Source organism: Corvus cornix, chromosome 26 (genome assembly GCF_000738735.6).
Source record: "Corvus cornix cornix isolate S_Up_H32 chromosome 26, ASM73873v5, whole genome shotgun sequence".
In the NCBI taxonomy this organism is placed as follows: domain Eukaryota; kingdom Metazoa; phylum Chordata; class Aves; order Passeriformes; family Corvidae; genus Corvus; species Corvus cornix.
In genome coordinates this window covers 3483049-3502166 of record NC_046354.1, presented here as the reverse complement: position 1 = coordinate 3502166, position 19118 = coordinate 3483049, and the positions used below count along the sequence as shown (strand labels likewise).

Sequence of the window (19118 nt, the reverse complement as noted above, 5' to 3'; positions counted from 1 at the left end):
GACCCACGTGACTGCCGGCAGCCTGCACCAGGCTCAGGTTTACAGTCGGACTCGAGGATCTCGAAGGTCTTTTCCAGCTCCGTCCACCCAGCACTCGGGGCAGCGGAAGGGCTGAAGGCACCTGTGGGGGCAGGACACCAGCCCAGGTCTCTCTCCCCAGGTCAGGGAAGGATGTAGGATGTGTTCACAGACACAATTCCCTAAATCTAGGCTTGCAGGGGTCCTTCGAAGAGCCAAGGCATGATGTGAGATTTCAGGGACACGTCTTAGCCTCTCCACGCCACACGCTGAGGCCTCAGAGGGTACAGCTCACCCTGCTCCCAGCGCTCCTCTGGGACGGTTGCTGCTTTGGCAGGACACGTTTGATCAATTCCAATCTCCTCAATGTCCTTAATTCCTACAGCTGCTGAACGCCAACATCGATCCCCCCCTTCCAGCCTCCCCCAAAAAGAAGGGGGGGTCCTTTTAAAAGCAAAATTTTACGTTTTTATTTCAACTCAGCATTTACATCCAGGTCTAGCTCGGCTCCTGGCAAGTGCTGGCTGCTTTGCTCCACAGCCAAGGAGTCTGCCACGGAAGCTTTGCTTGAGAACAGAGCACGACAAAGAGATGGGAGAACTGCTGTTGGAGCCATCCCAGTGCTGGCTCCAATGGCAGGAACTGGTCACCCTCCATACTGAGCTCGGGACAGCCTGGGCTTGCTCTGATGGGCCTTTATTGCTTCTGTGCGTGTGCTGCCCACTTGCCCCTGAGCTGGAGGGGTGGGCAAGAAAGGGGAGCTGTTGCACCATTCCTAGAGGGAGAGGGCAGGAAGTGCCCCTCTGAAAACAGGGCTGCTGCTCAGAGCCCAGGAGAAGGCAGCAGTCCAGTGTATTTGCCCTCCCTCCCTGGAGGGAAGAGCCCTTCAGACAGGGTCACCCCAGCAGGCCCCACGCTGCCCCGTCAGTGTCCCGGCCGGCGCAGGGCACGCACTGGCACTGACTCAGACACCGTCCCTGCCCCGTGTCCCGCCTGCAGCACCCACCACCCCTGCACACAGCAGGCTGGGGCTGCCACTCCCCCTGCCCTGGTGGCTCCGCAGGCCTCAGCTCCCCTTCTCGGGCAGGGCTGTGTCAGGCGGCACTGGCTCGTACTGGATGACTGCTGTGGCCATGCTGAGGGCTTCCTCCAGGCTCTGCTGCTCTTCCAGCTGGAGGAGGGAAGGGAGAGAGAGAATGAGTGCTGAACCCCCAAAAGGCAGCTCAGGGTGGCTCCCAGCAGGACAGAGGGATGAGGGGGTGGGTGACGCAGTGTGAAGCAGAAGGGCAGACAGGGCCGTGATGCAGAAAGGCTGTTTATAAAGGAGCATTCTGCAATCCCAGGAGGATGTCCCTGCTGTCCTCTGCACACAAAGCATCTGGGAATTAAGGAGCAAGCCCCCTGGGCAAGCAGTGATGCAGCAGGGCCAGAGGGCAAGTGCTGCAGGCAGCGGGTGGCCAGAGAGTGAAGGGGATGGTGGCAAGATCCATGTGGTACCTGCACAGCGATGTGGGTGCCGTGGGAGGTGGCCAGCAATGCCACCTGCTGATGGCAGAGCGGGGCAATGTCCGATTCCTCTGACACGACTGCCCCAGAAGAGACTATGGTCACCTGGGAAAAGTTCAGATAATCATGTTTTAAAAGACAATGCAGTTCTTTTCTGGCAGAGGAAGAAGGGACGGTCCCAGCTTTGTCTGTACCTCCTGCGCCTCAGTGCCATCGGTGTTGGCCACAGTCATGGTCTCAGTGTCACCACCCACCAGCTCTCCCTCGGGCACGGTGAGGGCCCCGCTCTGTGTCACCACGCTGATGGCACTGCCCAGGGCCTGCAGCTCTTCCTGAGACAGACTGACCTGGGGATGACAGCAGATGCTCAGGGAGTCTTAGGCAACTCCCGAGTTTAGCAAGGCATCGGTCTGGGCGAGGAGGAAACAGTGTCTCTGCAAGACTCAAGGCACAGAGAACTCCAAGGACTTTGCCCAGGGCCATGGATAAAACTGATGAGAGAGAACTCAGAGCTTTGGGTCTTCAGCCCTCCCCCTTCTACCACATCTCCCTTCCCCTTCCAGCCTCTTGTCTCGAGACTGGATGGGGACAGCTTGTGCATTGCAGCAGCAGGAGCATCTCAGGCTAAGAGGAAACAGGTCACTTGTGGCAGCTGTTTCCTTTGCCCCGTGCCACAGAAGGAAGTTTTTTGCAGTCAGCACAGGGGCAGCTGGTGGAGAGAAGTACAAGAAAAGCACTGTTGTATACAAGTGATGACAAAACATCTCCAAATCCAGCCTGGGTCAGCAGAGCTTGGGAGCTGCAGGGAGCCAAGGGCTGCCAGTCACCACACAAAAACCCTGAGACCCCATCAGCAAGGGGGGCTGCCGGGACCAGAGACCCCCCCAAACCAGCACTGCAGCAGTGGGTGAGGCTGTAGGAGGGAGCCTTCAGGGCAGAAGAGGCCAGGAAGCTCCAAGGTCTGAAAAAATGCTGGAAAAAGGCCCTGCAAAGAACAGCTGAGTAGAGACAGAATCTCACTTCAGATAATAACGGCTGTCCCTGACATGCTGGAGGCTGTCTGTGTCCATACCTGCTCTGTCCCATCCTGAGAGATAAGTGAGACCTGTGTAGGCACAGCATCTTCCTCTTCGTCTTCCTCCATCTCTGACAGGAAAGCAATATGCTGACTCTCCAGTGGAGAGCCTCTGTCAGCAGCTGCAGCAGCTGGATCAGAGAAGGGGAAGAGCAGCATTATCAGAGTGTGAAAGCACATGCCCTGCCTCTGGATGTGCCTGTAGCCTCAAGGGTCAGCACAAAAAAGCACAAGATCATGATGACAGCAGCCCAGTGAGGACTAGGAGGAAGGCCTTTACCTCTCCCTGTACTACAGAATGGGCAGGAGCCTGTTCCCAACCTGTGACTTACAGCAAGGACCTTCCAATAGATCTGGATTTGATGGGGAGGCAGGAGGCCACGGCACACGCTTGGGTCTGAGAGGGGCGTGGCTGCTCTTGCTGTCACCTCCCTCCCCTTTGGCACACCTTGATGGGGGAGTGAGTGGCTGCTCACCCTCCAGCTGCTGCTGCTCGTAGAGGGCCTGCTCGCTCTCCTCGGTGGCCTCCAGCTCGCCGTGGCTGCTGCGCTTGTGCATGGCCAGTGTGGAGGTCTGGCGGTAGGTCTTGCCACAGCTGCTGCACGTGTAGGGCTTGCAGTGTGTGTGCACCACGTGGTGCTTGTATAGGCTGGAGTACTCCGTGAAGCGCTTCCCACAGCCTGGCACGGTGCACAGGTACGGCTTCTCTCCTAGGGCAGAGGCCACAGAGCTGAGCTTCACCCTCTTCATGCTCTGGGGAGGGATTCCCCACCAGAGCAAATAGCTGGAGACAGACTGCTGGAACAACAATCAATCCAATAAAGCAATTCCCAGTATTTCCTCCAACTCCCCGGCCACCCCCAGATCCACCCCTGTGACGTGCAGCCTGGAAATGCCCATTCCAGCCCCACCAATCTCCCTGCTGCTGGCTGGGGGGAACTGGCCCCCTCCTACCTGTGTGGATTCTCATGTGGTTCTTGTAGTTGGTGGCGCTGGTGAAGCCCCTGCCGCAGCCAGGCTCCGGACACATGTAGGGCCGCTCGCCCGTGTGTGTCCGGATGTGAACCTTGCGGATGTTGGACGTGGTAAAGGAGCGGCCACAGCCTACGAAGGGACACTTGAAGGGACGCTCGCCTGCATGGACAGAGCGATGTGGGTGAGACCTGCCACCACACAGCCACCTGGAGTGCCCTGGAGACCCTTTCACTGGGTTGTCCCCCTGTGCAGCTCTTTCCCCGTGCTGCTCACCTGTGTGTGTGCGGATGTGTTTCTGCAGGTCCCCGGAGGTTTTGAAGGCTTTGCTACACATGTCTTCTGGACACTTGTAGGGTTTCTCACCTGTGTGTGTTCTCACGTGGCTCTTCAGCCCGTACCCTGTCCAGGACAGGGACCACAATTAATTTTGTAATGAGAAGGAAATACCATGACAATCTAGCTGGGTACCACCCCTCAGTCCACTTGAGTGTCTGTGTTGTGTCTGCAAAGCTGAAGGGGAAGAAATAACCAAAGAGCCCAAACACCACTTCCAACCTTGCTTCCACCACTATCTGCCCACAATCAATGAAGTCCCAGCAGGCTCCTGTGCTGTGATTCCCTTGCTTTAGATGCTCTGGACGTTGTGCTCTACTGCACCAGAGTAAGGACTGAAGCTCAGCAGGGGTTGGGTTGGACAGAAAACAAAATCTGCTCAAAAGAGAAATTGTTACCTGTAGCAAATGCTTTCCCACAGCTTGGGAAGTCACATGTGTATGGCCGGTCACCTGTGTGAGCACGTTCATGTACCTGGAACAGAAAGAACAGGTCCCTAAAATGAGGTCCAAGGCAAGGAAGAAGGAAAACTGTGGAAAAATGCTGGTGGAGAGAATTTGAAGTTCCCTGTTGGATTTCACCTTGGCCAATTGACACATCTGGGCCTCTTGGGGAGCTCAGCACATAACTCAGCTGCACACAATGGAGCATTCTGCTCTGGCAGTGTAACCTGGGACAGCTCTGGCCTGCACACTGCCATGTCACCTGCTTTACCTTGAGGTGGTGGGCAGTGGTGTAGAGGCGGCCACAGCCTTTGTACCCACAGCGGAAAGCTCTGCTGCCGACCTGCTGCCCCTTCCGATGGTTTTGCACCTCCTCCTCCTGCAAATCCTGCTGAGACAAGCACGGGAATCAATCCAGCAAGCCACCACAGCTTCACCAAGCCCACACAAATATTTTCCTCCTTGCCATACATATGCACTCCTGCAGTTATCCTCCAAAAACATGTTCCTACAAACCAGCTCATACCCGCATGGTGAAGCCCAGGTGACAGGACTCTAGGAACCTGCATTTCCCCCTCCCACCTCCCAGCTTCCTGGGGGTTCTCAGACATGAAACTCCCTTTCTCAGCTCATTTGAAATACGTGCAGTTAGTATTTGCTAACTCAGCAGAGAAGCCACAATGCTTTTTTAATTACTGGGAAACAAGAGTTCAGCCTAGTTCCAGTCACCAAAAAATTCAGACCTGGGAAGGGACGTTGCTGGAGTCCTTACTCTTCATATGGCAGGTGTCTGTCACTCCCTCCTCTTCCTCGTCAGACCCCTGTGAGTGAAAAAGCATGGGTACTATCTGTGCCTCCCAGTCCAGCGTGGAACAGGAAGGCAGGGACAGCCACAGTGCCACCCCACCCTTCCCCAAAGAGCCACAGCAGGAAGGTCTGTGCCTGGCAGCTCAGCACTGCCAGCACACTCCTGGCTGCCCCTTCTCCACAGCACTATGGAGATGGGAGGAGAAGGCAGCACCTGGAATTGAGGTGAGACACTGCAGTGACAGCACATCAGGATCTGAAGCTGTTTTGGTTTTTCAGGCCTTTGTCACCATGGGGACAGTGGCCATGGCTTAGCCACTGCTGACACACCAAAGGCTGTATCACAGCAGCTCTCCTCCCTTCCCAAACCTGAGCCTGCAGCAGGTTAAGGGTGACAGGCCCAGCACTCCACGGGACCAAACAGCCCCATTCTAGGTCCCCAACTGCCAGGCACCCCTCACCCAGTGGCACTCACACTGGAGCCCTGTTCAGCTGCTTCTCTCAAAGCTGGTGCTGCTGACAGACCGAAGCACACAAGAACTGCTGAAGGTACGACACAAACTCAGGCCAAGAGATGCTGTGCCCTCACCTTCCTGCCATACTGCTGTAATGCATTAATGGTGTCCACATCAAAGCCATCGTCCTCCTCCTCCCCAGCCAACTCCTCGAGCCCACCTTCTGTCTGCACTTCCAGGATGGTGCTGCCAGGTGCCACGATGACAGGACGGTGGATGTAGGCAGTGGAGCCATCCTCCAGCTGGACGGCCTGGAATGTGCCGGGCTCGTAACTGTCTGCAAGAGGAAACATCACAGGTAAGGAGCTGAAAAAAATTCAGCTGAAAAAAAGCTCAGTGTGAGGCAGAAAAAAAGTGCTTCAACTCCCTAGCCTTGGAAATCTGAGAGACTTCAGCAGCTTCTCTCCAGCTGCCAGGGAAAGAGCAGGGAGTGCTTTACCTTTAGCTGTGCTGTGTATGAAGGCCATGCTGCCATCCTCCAGCACCACTGGCTGCCCATCTTCAAATGCCACAGACTCTAAAAGAAAAGAAATACATCCACACACTTTCCTGGAGGACTCAGGATGGGGGGAATACTGTGGTAGTTCAGGCTGCCAGGCAGGAGAGGACACAGGGCGGCCTGCTTGCCCTGAAAGGCAACCACAGCTGTAGGTTTTAAGACACCGTTTGAGTCCTTCTGATGTGAATGATGAGGTTTTCAAGGCTTCATGCACAGATTTGCCACCTCCTTTGCTCAAAGGAGTAACGAAGTGCCTCACCAATTTCCAAATGCCAGATTATATCCTATCAATTCTCAGCAGAAATATTTAATATATTTCTCACTATGTCAAAGAATGTCAAAGCAATTTAAGTCCATTCCCTCTGTACTATGTGTTAGTAGTGGGGGGTTTTGTTTGTTTGTTCATGACTAGTGCTGAATTGTGAAATATTTAACATTTATAGAATCACAGAATTGTTGAGGGAGGAACCTCTGCAATCATCCATTCCAATGACACTGCTCTTTTCCATTTCACTTAAACTGTGTAATGGAGAGGGCAAAAGTTGCATTAAATTATAAAAACGTATTTCCTGAGGAGGGTGAATACATTTCCAAATGTATTCAAATGTATTTCTGGTATTTCCGAATGCCAGATTATATCCTAGACAAGAAGGATGGATCTGGCACAGGGGTGTGTGAAGGAGAACACAAACATCCCATGGCAAGGGAAGCAGGGGTGAGAAGGAAAACCCCTCTCACTGTGCACGTGAATGCAGGGAAGAGGATGAAGAGGGGAAAGCTATAAAAAATTGGTTTCAAGCAGTCTTTGGAGTATAGAAGAGGGAAGTGGCATACAAGGAGCTTGGGAGCATCAAGGAAGGACTGCCCAAAGTAACACAGCTCTTTCTACCTGCCTTTTTGCATCTCAGCATGGCCAAGGATGATTCCTCCATGCCACTCTGGTGCCTGCCACATAAACTGAATTCCCAACACCTCTTAGACTAATGTCACCTAATTTCAGAGATGACATTGGCTGATGGGTCAATGACCAAGGTGGCATTGTTCCCAACAATCCCCACATGACCCCCTCACCAACACCTATTCCAGAAGTAATATATTATCTCACAGCTCAGAGGAAATTCCTGCCCAACTGCTCCCACATGAAACAAACTCTGTGTGCGCTTTGTGGCTTGGCACCAACATAGCACACAGCTCACTGGACTTGTGGTATGACAACAGGGAGAGCCTACAGGTGAAATGGCACTTAAACATTTGTCTCCACCTCCACCAAATTCACCTTCTCATCAGATTGCTAAAGACTTTGCAGGCAATGTCCTTGTTTACTCAGCCTCAAAACCACAAGAAAGAAAACCCCAACAGAAACCCTACACTCACATGGACTTTTGAGAGCTGAACTGGCAGAGGAGCCCAGGTGCTGGGGCACTGAGAGCTGCAGCCACATCTACAGCGTCCTTCCAAACAGAAAGAGGGGAATGTGTGTTCCTCACCTTTCTGAACTGTCACCTGATGGATAAAAGCTGTGGTCCCATCTTCAAGTTCAATGACTTGCCCTTCAATCAGCTTTTCACCTGGAACAGTTAAAACACGCCATCAGCTGCTGAGCCAAGTCCCTCTGTCCCACGTGCTTCCCACGGTCCCACAAAAGGGAGGAATTGTCACTTCTAGGCTGTTATGGATCATCTTTCCCCCACAGAGGCACTTCACTTCCCAAAAATATTGGCATTGCCCTTTTCTAGACAGGACACATGACAAAGACCCTCAGGCATCACACGTTGAGGAGCTGTCCCTCACAGCTCCTTGTGCCAAGGAGCAGAAAGGCAGAGCACACAGAGAAAGCAATTAGACTTGTGTTGGAAGAAAAAATCAACTGGGTGTGCTGAGTAGCATCAGCAAGTGCCTGGAGATTTATCTTCTACTTTGGCAGAGGATCAACTCTTAGGAAACAATTACAGCACCTAAAGGGGCCTAAAGTGCTGCCAGTGTTGGGCGGTAGAGACTGAACTCTTCCAAAGCCTGACTCTGCACAAACCCGTAATAAAGACTGAGTTACCCAATTATTTGATGCAGAGAGGACATTGCTCCATCCCACCAAACATGGAGAATCCAGGTTGGTTTCACCTGGACCATATGGTTTGAGGTGGGTCACACAACCTGGTGGTTCCAAGACAGTCCAGCTCTACACGTGTAATAAACTTGTAGTGAGTTTGCACAGAAAATAAAGCAGGAGAGCAGCTCCCAGGACATGGAGCTGCACAACTCCTCCATCCTGTTCTGCAGGCTGGGAAACAGCGTGCTCCTGTTCCTGGGAGCAGGGGGTGGTAGAGAAAGGGGCACCTCACAAACACCAGAGTCAGGGCAGGTGTTGAATTTGGCACCTCTTTGAGTGAGAAAAGCACTGCTGTGAACCAAACCCTGCGCACACCAGTGATGCAAAACCACCTGCTCAGCCCAGGGGAAGTTTTGGTGGAACAGAGCCCTGCAAGCCGCAGCATCGGCTCCCTGTCCACAGCAACCCTAGAGAGAACAGGGCTCTTCTGGTCTGAACAGAACCTTTCTTTTCTATGGCAATAGCTCTCCCATCTCCACAGCTTCATTTCCAAACTAGAGACATGTTTGATTTGTATTTTATTTTAAATCAGACTTCAGTGCAAATCCAACAGTCGCCAGCTGCCCGTGCGAAGTGGCCATGCACGTGTGGCAGCTCCCACGCCGTGAGGGGCACTTTTGGCGAGTCTGACTTTCATTTCAGAGCCAGAAAGAGACTCTCAGCCCTGGCAGCCCGAGGCTCTGTTACCTCTGCCAGCTTGCTGCAGGTAGGCTGTGGTCCCGTCCCCAAGGGTCACTGCTGGCAGCCCCAGGCTCTCCATCCTGCCCCGACTCCTCACACATGGATCCTGCCTGGGAGCACAGGGGCCCAGAGCCAGCGGCCCGTGGGACACGGGGTCGTCGTATTTCCTGTGAGCCTTAAGCAAAAAGAACAATTCCATTTAAGTTTCTCCCCTTAGCTTCTCCTTCTCCTTTAGTTCCTCCACTTTTGCACACTAGGAAAGGCTTGAATGGCCCCAACCGACTTTTGAGGTTATAAAGGATTAAGATGGACAACGCTGCATCCCTCCCACACTAAAAGCGGGAAGGGATAACAATCTATTCCACAGCCAGATATGAAATAAAGCTTATCACGCCAGTGAACTGACAGATGCTTCTTAAAGACAGTACAAATGTCACATTCAAGCCCTTCCCATCCTCCAAATGATCTGTGGGGTTTCCAAGTACTTTAAATCCTGAACCTACAGGCTGAGCACGTCCTGTGCTGCAGGAGACAGGGGTAGGGTGATGAGCTTTAGCCCTGGAAGCAGTCTCCTTCTCTCCTCCCTTTCCTGACTAATTTCCAGCCTTCTCAGGGAAGAGAATTTCAGGTTCTAAGCAAATGATGCTAAAGCTTCCACACCCCCACAAGAACGTTTTGCTAAGAGACTCACTGCTAATAGGCTACCATTCAAAAGAGCTACAGCGCGTTATTCATGAGCGACCTCTGAGATAGCCAAATATTTTATCGTCTGATTTCCAGGAAGGAGGCAAACCGCCCCTTCCGTCCCCGCCGCCACTCGGGGCGCAGCCCGGCTCGGTGCCCGCTCGGTGCCGCCTCGCCCCGCGCTCCCCGCACCCGGCTGAGGCTCCTGTGCGTTCCCCCGGCGCTGCTGCGGCGGCCCTCGCACCGCTGTCCCCCAAAGGGACCGGGGAAACCCTAGTACGGGTTGCGAGGGCACCGGGGAGGGGAGGGCAGGGCCCGGGGGTGGCGGGGGACACGGGGGGCTCCCCCCGCGCGGTACCCGGAGGCTGAGGCGGCTCCTCGGGCCCGGCCGCCATCGCCGCCCTCCATCCCCCACACCGACCTGAGCTACCCGCCGGGCCCGGGTCCGCCGCCGGCCCGACGTGCACCGCGCCCGGCCCGGCCCCGCCCCGCAACCCGCATGGCGGCGGCGCTCCCACCCGCGCGCAGCCGCCCCGGCCCCCCCATACAGGTTCCGGGGCGGGAGCGCGCGCCGCCGGGCGGCCAATGCGCGGGGAGCGCAGCCGGCGGCGCATGCGCAGTGCCAACACCGAAGCCACAAGGCACCGCTCCCCTGGCCCTGCCCGGTGCCACTGACGGACAGCGCCGCCGCCCGCGCCCCGCCTTCCCGGCAGCTCCTCACGCATCCCCTCTCCTTCTCGGCGGCTGCTGAGGCAAGCCCGGGGCTCCTGGGATGTGCTGTGAAGCAATGCAGGAGCTCCTGTCCTGGTGGTCCGAGACAGGGGGCAAAGAGATCCCGGTTGTTTGTTTAACAGCGAAGCCGATGCGGACGGGCTGGCCCCCGCCGCGCCCAACATGGCGGCCCCGTGGTGCCGCTCGCCGCCGCTCCCAATATGGCCCTTTCGGTCCGGGGAGCCGCAGCCATGAGGTGGGTCAGGCCCGGCGTCGGCTCCCCGCCATCCGCCCCCATCCGCCCCCATCAGCCGCCATCCGCGCCCGGAGGGAGCCGCGGGGCCGTCCGGGCAGCCAGCGGGGTCGATCGCCGGGGGAACGCGCGGGGACCGCGGTGGGCTCGGGGCCGCGTCCCGGGCGGGGCCGGCCCTGAGCCCGTGCTGCCGTTTCCCCCCGCAGCAGCAAAGTGTCCCGGGACACCCTGTACGAGGCGGTGAAGGAGGTGCTGCATGGCAGCCGTGCCAAGAAGCGCAAGTAAGAGCCGCGGACACGGCGGGACAGGGCGTGTCACCCCGGCCTCGGCTTTGCCCCTTTGGCGCCGGCCGGGCCTCACTCGCTGCCTCCTGCAGGTTCGTGGAGACGGTGGAGCTGCAGATCAGCCTCAAGAACTATGACCCGCAGAAGGACAAGCGGTTCTCCGGTACCGTCAGGTTCGCCATCCTCTCGCTCCTACCCAGCCTTCGGCCCTGCCCGGCCCCGCTCGGGGCCGCCGCGGCGCCGAACCGCTTGGGGAGTCCAGCGCGCCCCGGCCCAGTGGGAGCGGCTGGACGGACCCTCACCCTGGGTCTTAAAACATGAGGGGAGGTGCGGCAGCCCCTGGGCTGTCCCCACCGGCCTGCTGGGGACGGCAGGTGAGCGGCTGTGCAGGATGCCCCGTGCTGTGGTAAGGTGTCTCCGTGCTGGCTCCATGGACACGCGGGTGGTGCTGCCCGGTCACTGACTCGCACCTTCCTTCCTTCCCCAGGCTGAAGTCGACGCCACGGCCCAAATTCTCGGTCTGTCTGCTGGGGGACCAGCAGCACTGCGATGAGGCCAAAGCAGTTGACATCCCTCACATGGATATAGAAGCTCTGAAGAAACTCAACAAAAACAAGAAGCTGGTGAAGAAGCTGGGTGAGTGTTAGTAAGGCTTTTCCCAGTGTTCAGATTTCCGTGTCGTGGTTAGTTGCAGAGATAGAAAGCTGAGCAGAGTCAGCCCCAGTACCAAAAACTGCCCAGAAACTACTCAGAAAAGCCACCAGGCTGTTTCCAGTGCAGGTCTGACAGGTCAGTACTGCAGGAATGGGTCTGGCTGTCCAAGGAAGGGAGAGACACAGGAAAATGTCCCTGTCTACAGTTTCACCCTTTGCTGTGTGCCTCAATTTCCTGGTCAGGGAGCTGGAGGGCAGCAAAAGCCCAGAAACGCTAGAAGCAAGTGCGCACTTCAGCCCTGTCATTCATATGTGAACACAGTGAAATGAAATTCGTTCATTTTCTCTTGGGTCAGAGAGAAAATCCTTCCCTCCCTGAGAATTCCGGAGTCCCTTTGGGACGTTCCTCAGGCAGACAGGAACTTGCCCCTCAATCCATAATCAGCTATGGAACTGTATGCAGTTAGGAAATGACCATGATTGTTGGCTAAGCCTCTCCTAGGTGGATCATCCATCCCTCTATCCCATTCACCCTGGTGTGCACAGGTTGCGGCAGAGCTTGGAGTTCAGTGTCACCTCGGCAAAGGACAGTTCCTTCAGGGAACAAGCTGTCTGTCATTTGCAGTCACTGTGTTGAGTGGGGCTGGGGCCTGGCTGCTGTGACAGTCATTCCTCAAAGATTGTTGGCAAAACCAGTTCCCAGTTCAGGTGGGACCCAGGGAATGTTGGAATTGTCTGTGGGTGGCAGTGGAGTCGCGTGTTCTCAGCCCAGTCCTTCGCTGGGAGCTCGGTGTGGGAGCAGAGGCCCTGCTTACCTCCCTGGTGCTCTCCCTGCAGCTAAGAAGTATGATGCCTTCCTGGCTTCCGAGTCCTTGATCAAACAAATTCCTCGAATCCTGGGCCCGGGCCTGAACAAAGCCGGGAAATTCCCTTCTCTGCTCACCCACAACGAGAACCTGGTGGCTAAGGTGGATGAGGTCAAATCGACCATCAAGTTTCAGATGAAGAAGGTAAAGCACGGCTTTAGTTGTGTACCTGAGGGTTGTTCCATGTCTCTGCCATCTCTGGGTTGGGCTGTAGGTGTCCCTCGAGTGTTCCTGAAGCTGTAGCTTGTTTCCTCTGGCAAGGAGAGATGGTAATGTAATGTTAGTGGCCAGCCAGAAAGGAGGAATAATTTAACTGTGGTTGACAGATCTTGGAGCAAATGATGAGGAGATGACTGGATATTTCAGTGCTGAGCACAGTCCAGTGTAATTAATGCTTCTCCCAGCATGTGGGTGATGCTCGTGGGGTGGGATGTGGCCAAGCATGTCCCTGGGGGGCTGAGCATGAGTGGGGCTTTGCCTGGGGCGAGTCTGGGACTTGACTCTGTCCCAGTGAACTTGGGAGCAGCTCTGTGGGGATCTGCTCTCGCTGTTAAAGCAAGCTGACTCCCTCAAACCAAAATAACCCTGTTCGGGCATCCTAATCCTGTGTCAGTGGGCTAAGTGTGACTCCTGGGGGCACAGCTGGGAGGACACAGCAGATGTGAGGGTTTGCAAATGCCTGAGCATTTAAAATAGCTGAGCTAATGATGTCCTGACACTTGGCCTGTTGGCTCGCTTGTGTAAATCCTTCTACCTCCAGCCTGTGGGGAGCGCTGACTTCCAGGCTGCTCAGGGAGGCCAGGCCAGGAGGAGGCTTGGCCTTTGTCACAGTGCAGAGAGAGAGGGCTGGGGGCCAGAGGCAGAAAGTGAAGCTGGTGTGGGCTTGGCAGAGCAGGGTGTGGGAGCAGGGGTAACCCCAAGGGTTGCTCCAGTGCCAGTTCTGCAGTGTGCCACGGCTCCTTCCTGGTGTCCCATCTCACACCTCACCCAGTCACCTCTGCATGTGTTAGAGGTGGCATCCAGGTGCTGCAGGCAGGTGGAAAAGCCTGTGGGTGGTCTGGGGAAGCTGTGTCCAGACCATGGCACAGCCCACCACACTGATGAGTGGTGCTTGAGTCACTTTTGCTTTGCCTGTGGAAGCTGTACCTGTGTCTGTCCCCAGGTGCTCTGTCTGGCTGTGGCTGTCGGTCACGTGAAGATGACAGAGGACGAGCTCGTCTACAACATCCACCTGGCCATCAACTTCCTGGTGTCCCTGCTGAAGAAGAACTGGCAGAACGTGCGAGCTCTGTACATCAAGAGCACCATGGGGAAACCCCAGCGCCTCTACTAAGGGGCAGCAATAAACTCTGCAGACACCCAAGCTGTGTGTGCTTCTTTTCCTCCAGAGCTCCCTGGGGAGGGTTTGCCAGAGAACTGCTCACTTCTCCTAGTGAGGAAGGCCTCAGATGTTGTGTTAAGAGAGATCTGAATTCCTTGTGGAATACTGGAGCTTTTGAGGGAAGGGGCCTCATGCTCCCCTGCACTCAGAGAGGGAGGGGGAAGGAGTCCACTTTTCCCCCAGAGCAGAGGTGTCCAGCAGGTGCAGGTTCAGCAGTTGGGCTGTGCCCACAGAGAGGGCCCTTACCTGGTGCAGCACTTGCCCGAGTCCTGCTGCAGAGCCCAGCCCTGCTCTGGGGCTTCACCAGCCCACATCTCCCCAGGTGCAGCTCCTGAGGACTTGAGCATTGTCCATATGTCCAGGGGTGCTGAAGGATGGAGCTGCAGCCCAGCAAGAGGGTTGTGGCCAAGGTACAGGGTCTTTTCCATCCCCTCTTTGCTCTGAGCCAGTCTGTCTAACTGCATGTTCTGGGCTAAAAATGAAATTTGTTGCATCTAATTAATGTATGTAAATAAATACATTGTGCAGGGACTGGAGAGTTTAGGGAAGTGCAGGGTTTGAGCTTCTGCAGTGGGGGGGAAATACTTTGGGCCCTGGAAAAGCTGGTCAGCATCTGAGAGAAACAAAACAATGAAAATAACTCTGTATCCTGCTGTTAAAAACCTTTAAAATAAGCATCGGAGCCAATTTTTGAAAGATCAACACAACACCAAGAAATTCCATTTAATAATTAAAAAAAGACAATACAAAATGCAAACATTTCTTTTTACAAAGTTCAAATAACAATTTTTTTCTTTTAATCAAGTGCAAATAACTTCATGAACTACATCTTGCTCATCACTTTAATCGTTTCTGCTGGAGTTGGCAAGTCCTGGCCTGCTGCAGAAGGCAGATATAAATACTCCAACATGAAAAAAAAAACCCCAAACCCCAACAACCCTCATTTCTCTTGACAGCTTCAAAACCTTGATCCCCGAGCTGGCTGATGAGGATTTCAGCCTTTCAAACCCATTCTGAGGTGGGGGTGGGTGAGGAGTGGGGTTGGGCCGCTGTGGGGTGGGTGTCTCCAGGGGCCCCGTGGAATTTCTGAGGCTTTTTTGAGCTATTTGGTGAAAGCAGAACGAGGAAGCACCATTACCAGGTGCCTTTGGCCGCTCCAGGAGGACGTGCTGCCCACCTCATCCTTCCACAACTGCTTTAGGGAAGCAGAGGTGGCTGGTGTGGTGGCAAGGATGACAACCAGGACACCCCCACGCCCTGATGCCCCAGAAGGGCAGCTGGACAGTGGCCTGACATGAGATCAGCCAGAGTTAATCAAAGTTAATGAACTCTCCGGTGGACACGAGGAGCTGTGGCACTCCAGGGCACCACAGCAGGGTTGATCATTCCTGGGCTGATTTTATTTTTGCTGTTGGCTTTTTTTTTTCTTCTAAATACGAAGGACCCTTTCAAAGGTCACTGGCCCGCGCCACTGTCCCAGAGCCACAAAACCCCTCCAGATCCCTACAGCAGCTTTTGTGCATTAAAGCAGCTGCTTTCAGACAGCGACCAAGTGACAAACAGCTCAGCCCACAGCTGTGGAGCTTCCAAACAGGCTGGGAGCCGTTGGCGGGAGGGGAAAATCCACAGCTGGGATGAATCAGGACAGACTTTTCCAACTGATGCTTCTTGGGGATAAACCTCAGCCCCTGTGCCAGTGCTCAGCCTGCCTGAAGCCCCTCACAGAGCCCGGGAGAGGCTCTTGGGGTGCTGGAGCAGTATGGATCGAGGAGGGAAAACAGGGGTGAGCAGCTGCTTCCCCCAGGAAAGATGGACCCAGTGGGACATGCAGAGTAATAAATAATTGGTTTGTTAAAAGCAGGGCTGGGCTCAGGTGTGGGCAAAGGGACAGTGAGGGACAAGTGGGGACAGTGATGAGAAGAGACCTGCCAGTGGGAGAGCTATAGGCAAGTCAATTGTGTTTAGTCCTGGCAGGTCCAAGTCTTTGAGAGGATGAAGATGGGAATGAAGGTGTGGGGAGGATGACAGCTGAGAACTGGTGGCAGGGCTGGAAAAGTAAGGAGGCTTGGGGAGGAGGGATGGTGGCAGCAGTTGCCTGTCCCTGGGAGTCCTGTCTGTCCACATGAAGATGCTGGGGGCACAAACCCACCAGTGGTATCCACTGGGCCATCGTCCCCAGCTAAGCCTGTCTGCAAAGCTGGGGGGAGGCAGACGGCAGTGAAACAGGGGGTGGCATGATGGGTCTTCCCCAGGATCTGCTCCCCTGGGGAGGGGCTCCCACAGCATCCCTGCAGGGTGAGAACATGCAGAGGGATAGGGCCAAAAATGCCTGGTGGGACTCAGAAGCACAAAACTTCCCCAGGTCCGTGAGGATGGCTCTGCCCGGGGGGATCTCTGTACCTGGGGGAGAGATTTCGGGGCTGAGTGCAGGATTAGCTCCCCTCTCCTCCCAGCGCGCCCCCCCGACCTGGCCTCAGCAGCTGTTGGCTCATCCCTGAGCCCCTGCAGGGACGCAAATCAGTTTGCAACAAGCAGGTGACAGGGCCGAGTTTTGCTCCCCCTCGCAACAGGGCTTGAACAACGCCCAAACTGCGGCGGATCAGTCTGAAAGGACCCACTCCATCCCCCCTGGACGGACTGAGAAGCCTCCAACTCCCTGCACAAACTCACCCCATTGCGCCGAGCAGGAGAGGCACCGTCTCCCCCCAGACAGGGGCTTTTATCGGGGACAAACGTGGCAGAAAAGGCCTGAAGACGCCATCGCGCTGGTCAGCGCAGCCCAGGGCCCGGCTTGCTCTGGGTGGGTGGTTTTTTTTTTGTTTTCTTGCAAACACACATTCTCATTTCTCAGGCAGTTATAAATATTGTCGTTTCTAGTAGAAAAAAAAACAACTTCCCTCTAAATAATATAAGGAAGACTCAAATGATTGCACTTAATACATATGAAGAAGGTAGAAAGGAGGATATCCTAGTGCACAAACATTAACTCCTGCTCTTCTCAAAGCTTGCTTTTCCGAGTTACTCTTTGGCAGAGCTTGTAACAAAGTCTGGTTTCTTGGCACAAGTGTCTGGGGTGGTGGGCGGGGGGGGGAAGAAAAAAAAAAATCGAACCCGGCTGAAAGTCCTTCTCCTTTGCTCCCTGTTTTCTCCCGTGCAGCCAGACATTGTTCTCCGGGAACGTGGCTTGGCTGCGCTTCCCTCCCAGCACCAGCGCGGCTCTCCGGCGGGACAGAGCCACCACGGTGCCGCGCTGGTGGGCTGTGCCATCTCTCCTTTGCATTTCCTTTTTAATCAAGTCGGCTTTGTCAGTTCTCTTGCCCCCCACCTCTGCAAAGAGGCGCCGGTAGCCGGGGCCCGGCGCTGCGGTGGACACGGCGTCACCTCCTGCTCTCCTCTGCGAGGGCTCCGCGGGGCCGCAGCCGGCGCCAGCCCCGGGGGCTGCAAAGACAGGGACCCCCCACTCTGTCCTGGGCTGCTGGTGGCACCAGGGAACGGGGACAGACCTGGCATAAAGGAAACCAAAGGGAGGACACAGGACAGCGATAGGACCAGTACTTCAGTTTCCTAAAACCTTCGAAGGAGCTGCTTCGGAAGAGGGGAGCGGCTTCACCGCCGCTGGACGAGACCGGAGCGTGCCCCCGGCTGGGAGCACCGCTCTGCAGGGAGCAGCAGGGAAATCGTGAGGGGACGTCTGCGGGGCGGGCAGTGGCGATCCTGCCGGAGCCAGGCGGAGGAAGGAAAAATCAGAAAGGAGGAGGAAAGGAGAAGAGGGTTTCCTTGGCTGCGGGGATGCCCGGGGCGGCGGGGGCGCAGGGGGCTATTTGTAAGGCCGGAGGAAGCTGGAGACTTTGGAGCGCAGGAGTTTGATGAAGGAGCGGGGCAGCATCTCCTTGTGCTTCTCCGTGTACTTGAAGTAGTTCTGGGGGTGTGCCAGCACATCGAAGAAAGCTTTGATGAGCTTCTTGTCCTGCAGGGAAGCCGAGCCAGAGGGAGGTTCAGCATCCCCCCCGTGCTCCCCTGAGCTGAAGCCCGAAGTGCAAGGAGAGCAGGAGGCATTCCCCAAAGGGAAGGATGCTCCTGCATCTCCCACAGCCCTGGGGGCACACACTCACCTTGAGGATCTCCTGGTGGTTCTCAGAGGCGTAGAGCCTTCCATCCCGCACGATGTCCTCCACCAGCTGCTCATAGTCCTCTGCCAGAAAACACAGCTAGGGCATGAGCTGCCACTTTTCCCCAAACCTCTGGTCCCCATCCTTCAGTCCACTCCCCCCAAACACACAGGAGGTGGGAACTGGGGGGGTGATCTGGGTCCCAAACTGTGGTGGGGAGAAGGATCAGCATGCTGGGATGGCATCTCCCCGTGCGCCGTGCTCACCGTCGTAGGTGACATAGGGGATCTGGAAGCCCCGGGCGCTGTTGGCTTCACTGGTTTTAAAGTTGATCCAGAGCTTGCGGGAGCGGGCGGTGAAGGCGATGGGCCTCTCATAGGTCTGGCAGGTTTCGTAGGTGGTGATGGAGGATGGGGAGGCTGCAGAGAACAGCAAGGGGACACAGGATGCTGGTTGCTCATCAGCAGAGCTACCCCCAGCCTGGGTTAAGGGTGGCACCACGGATGGGAATTGTCCGTGCTGGGCAAGGCTGAGCCCCCCCCCCTAACCCTCATGTTACATACCAGGGATGTTGTTGTTCCTTCCTTGCTCTGGAAAGCACCAAATGGGGCTTTTTATCCCCAAAATGAATGCTGAGGCCCAGGTGTGCAGCTCAGCCCACGCACATCCCCCTGAGATCCAGCAAGACACCCAGACGGCAGGGTGATGCTCATCTCCCCGCTCCCCCTATTCCCAAAATTCCCCTCCTGCTACCCAGGGATGTGGCTTTCTCCCTTTGCACCAGGCAGCTCTGCCAAACCCCAACCTTTTCCTCCCCAGCTCCTCCCCTGAGCACCGCGCCCGCTCGGTTACCTACAGTTTTTCCGCATGACCAAGACGTCGCCGCACTCGTCCTCAGAGGGGAGGAAGATCTCCGGCACCACGATGAGGATCTTGCGCTTGGGCGGGGGGTTGATGTTCCAGGTGCACTCGATGTTGGCGGGGTAATTCCCCGGGTAGTTGGGGGACTCAATGTAGCCCGTGTACTCACCCAGCTCCCCTCCACACTGCCGGTCTGCAAGGCAGGGAGACCGGTTCAACTGGGAACCAGCGGCCTGGGGGCACTGGGGGTGGTTTACTGGGCAAGAGGGGCAGTGTCCCATTAGGCAACCCCCCCCATGCCTGCCTACATGCACAAAGCACTGAAATTTTTATCCCCAAAATAATGCTGAGGCCCAG

The 19118-nt window shown here is 55.8% G+C and overlaps 3 protein-coding genes across 9 annotated transcripts in view; 1 reads left to right on the top strand and 2 right to left on the bottom strand.

Moving 5' to 3' along the window:
* Positions 1-463: 463 nt before the first annotated feature.
* On the bottom strand, positions 464-10119 carry ZNF76 (zinc finger protein 76). Of its 4 annotated transcripts, none has more exons than XM_039565466.1 (15): positions 10065-10119; positions 8966-9134; positions 7659-7739; positions 6112-6189; positions 5747-5949; positions 5094-5171; positions 4622-4738; positions 4306-4381; positions 3848-3973; positions 3554-3733; positions 3076-3309; positions 2597-2730; positions 1719-1871; positions 1516-1629; positions 464-1189 (listed from the first exon to the last, which is right to left on the bottom strand). In XM_039565466.1, the coding sequence occupies exons 2-15, from the start codon at positions 9036-9038 to the stop codon at positions 1085-1087; spliced, it is 1752 nt and encodes a 583-aa protein (XP_039421400.1). In that variant the 5' UTR covers positions 9039-9134; positions 10065-10119; the 3' UTR covers positions 464-1084. The 4 variants fall into 4 exon arrangements, with proteins under 4 accessions (XP_039421400.1, XP_039421402.1, XP_039421401.1 ...); XM_039565468.1 differs by lacking the exon at positions 10065-10119 and adding an exon at positions 10002-10016; XM_039565467.1 differs by lacking the exon at positions 10065-10119 and adding an exon at positions 9836-9977.
* A 465-nt stretch (positions 10120-10584) lies between these two features.
* Positions 10585-13773, top strand: RPL10A (ribosomal protein L10a). Of its 2 annotated transcripts, XM_039565475.1 has the most exons (6): positions 10585-10610; positions 10814-10888; positions 10984-11064; positions 11379-11527; positions 12382-12554; positions 13573-13773. In XM_039565475.1, exons 1-6 carry the CDS (start codon positions 10606-10608, stop codon positions 13741-13743), a joined length of 654 nt encoding a protein of 217 aa, XP_039421409.1. In that variant the 5' UTR covers positions 10585-10605; the 3' UTR covers positions 13744-13773. The 2 variants fall into 2 exon arrangements, with proteins under 2 accessions (XP_039421409.1, XP_010402706.2); XM_010404404.3 differs by lacking the exons at positions 10585-10610; positions 10814-10888; positions 10984-11064 and adding an exon at positions 11085-11297.
* A 2876-nt stretch (positions 13774-16649) lies between these two features.
* The window catches only part of SCUBE3 (signal peptide, CUB domain and EGF like domain containing 3), a 30605-nt gene continuing 28136 nt past the window's right edge, over positions 16650-19118 (bottom strand). For all 3 annotated transcript variants that reach the window (XM_039565462.1, XM_039565463.1, XM_039565464.1), the window contains 4 exons: positions 18757-18954; positions 18167-18319; positions 17904-17983; positions 16650-17758 (listed from right to left, as the gene is read on the bottom strand). In XM_039565462.1, the coding sequence (XP_039421396.1) occupies positions 17609-17758; positions 17904-17983; positions 18167-18319; positions 18757-18954 (581 nt within the window). In that variant the 3' untranslated portion in view covers positions 16650-17608. The remainder of the gene's footprint in view (positions 17759-17903; positions 17984-18166; positions 18320-18756; positions 18955-19118) is intronic.

Bases quoted from the DNA above. Each gene is read 5' to 3' on its own strand.
- ZNF76 (XM_010404405.3), bottom strand. From the start codon at position 9,158: ATGGAATTGTTCTTTTTGCTTAAGGCTCACAGGAAATACGACGACCCC. The intron at 4,739-5,093 runs GTCTGAATTTTT...TTGTCTCAGCAG, and splicing joins CCAGCAACGTCCCTTCCCAG to GATTTGCAGGAGGAGGAGGT. The intron at 4,382-4,621 runs GTAAAGCAGGTG...TTTCTGTTCCAG, and splicing joins CCACTGCCCACCACCTCAAG to GTACATGAACGTGCTCACAC.
- RPL10A (XM_039565475.1), top strand. The intron at 10,889-10,983 runs GTAAGAGCCGCG...TGCCTCCTGCAG, and splicing joins AGCCGTGCCAAGAAGCGCAA to GTTCGTGGAGACGGTGGAGC. The intron at 12,555-13,572 runs GTAAAGCACGGC...GTCTGTCCCCAG, and splicing joins TCAAGTTTCAGATGAAGAAG to GTGCTCTGTCTGGCTGTGGC.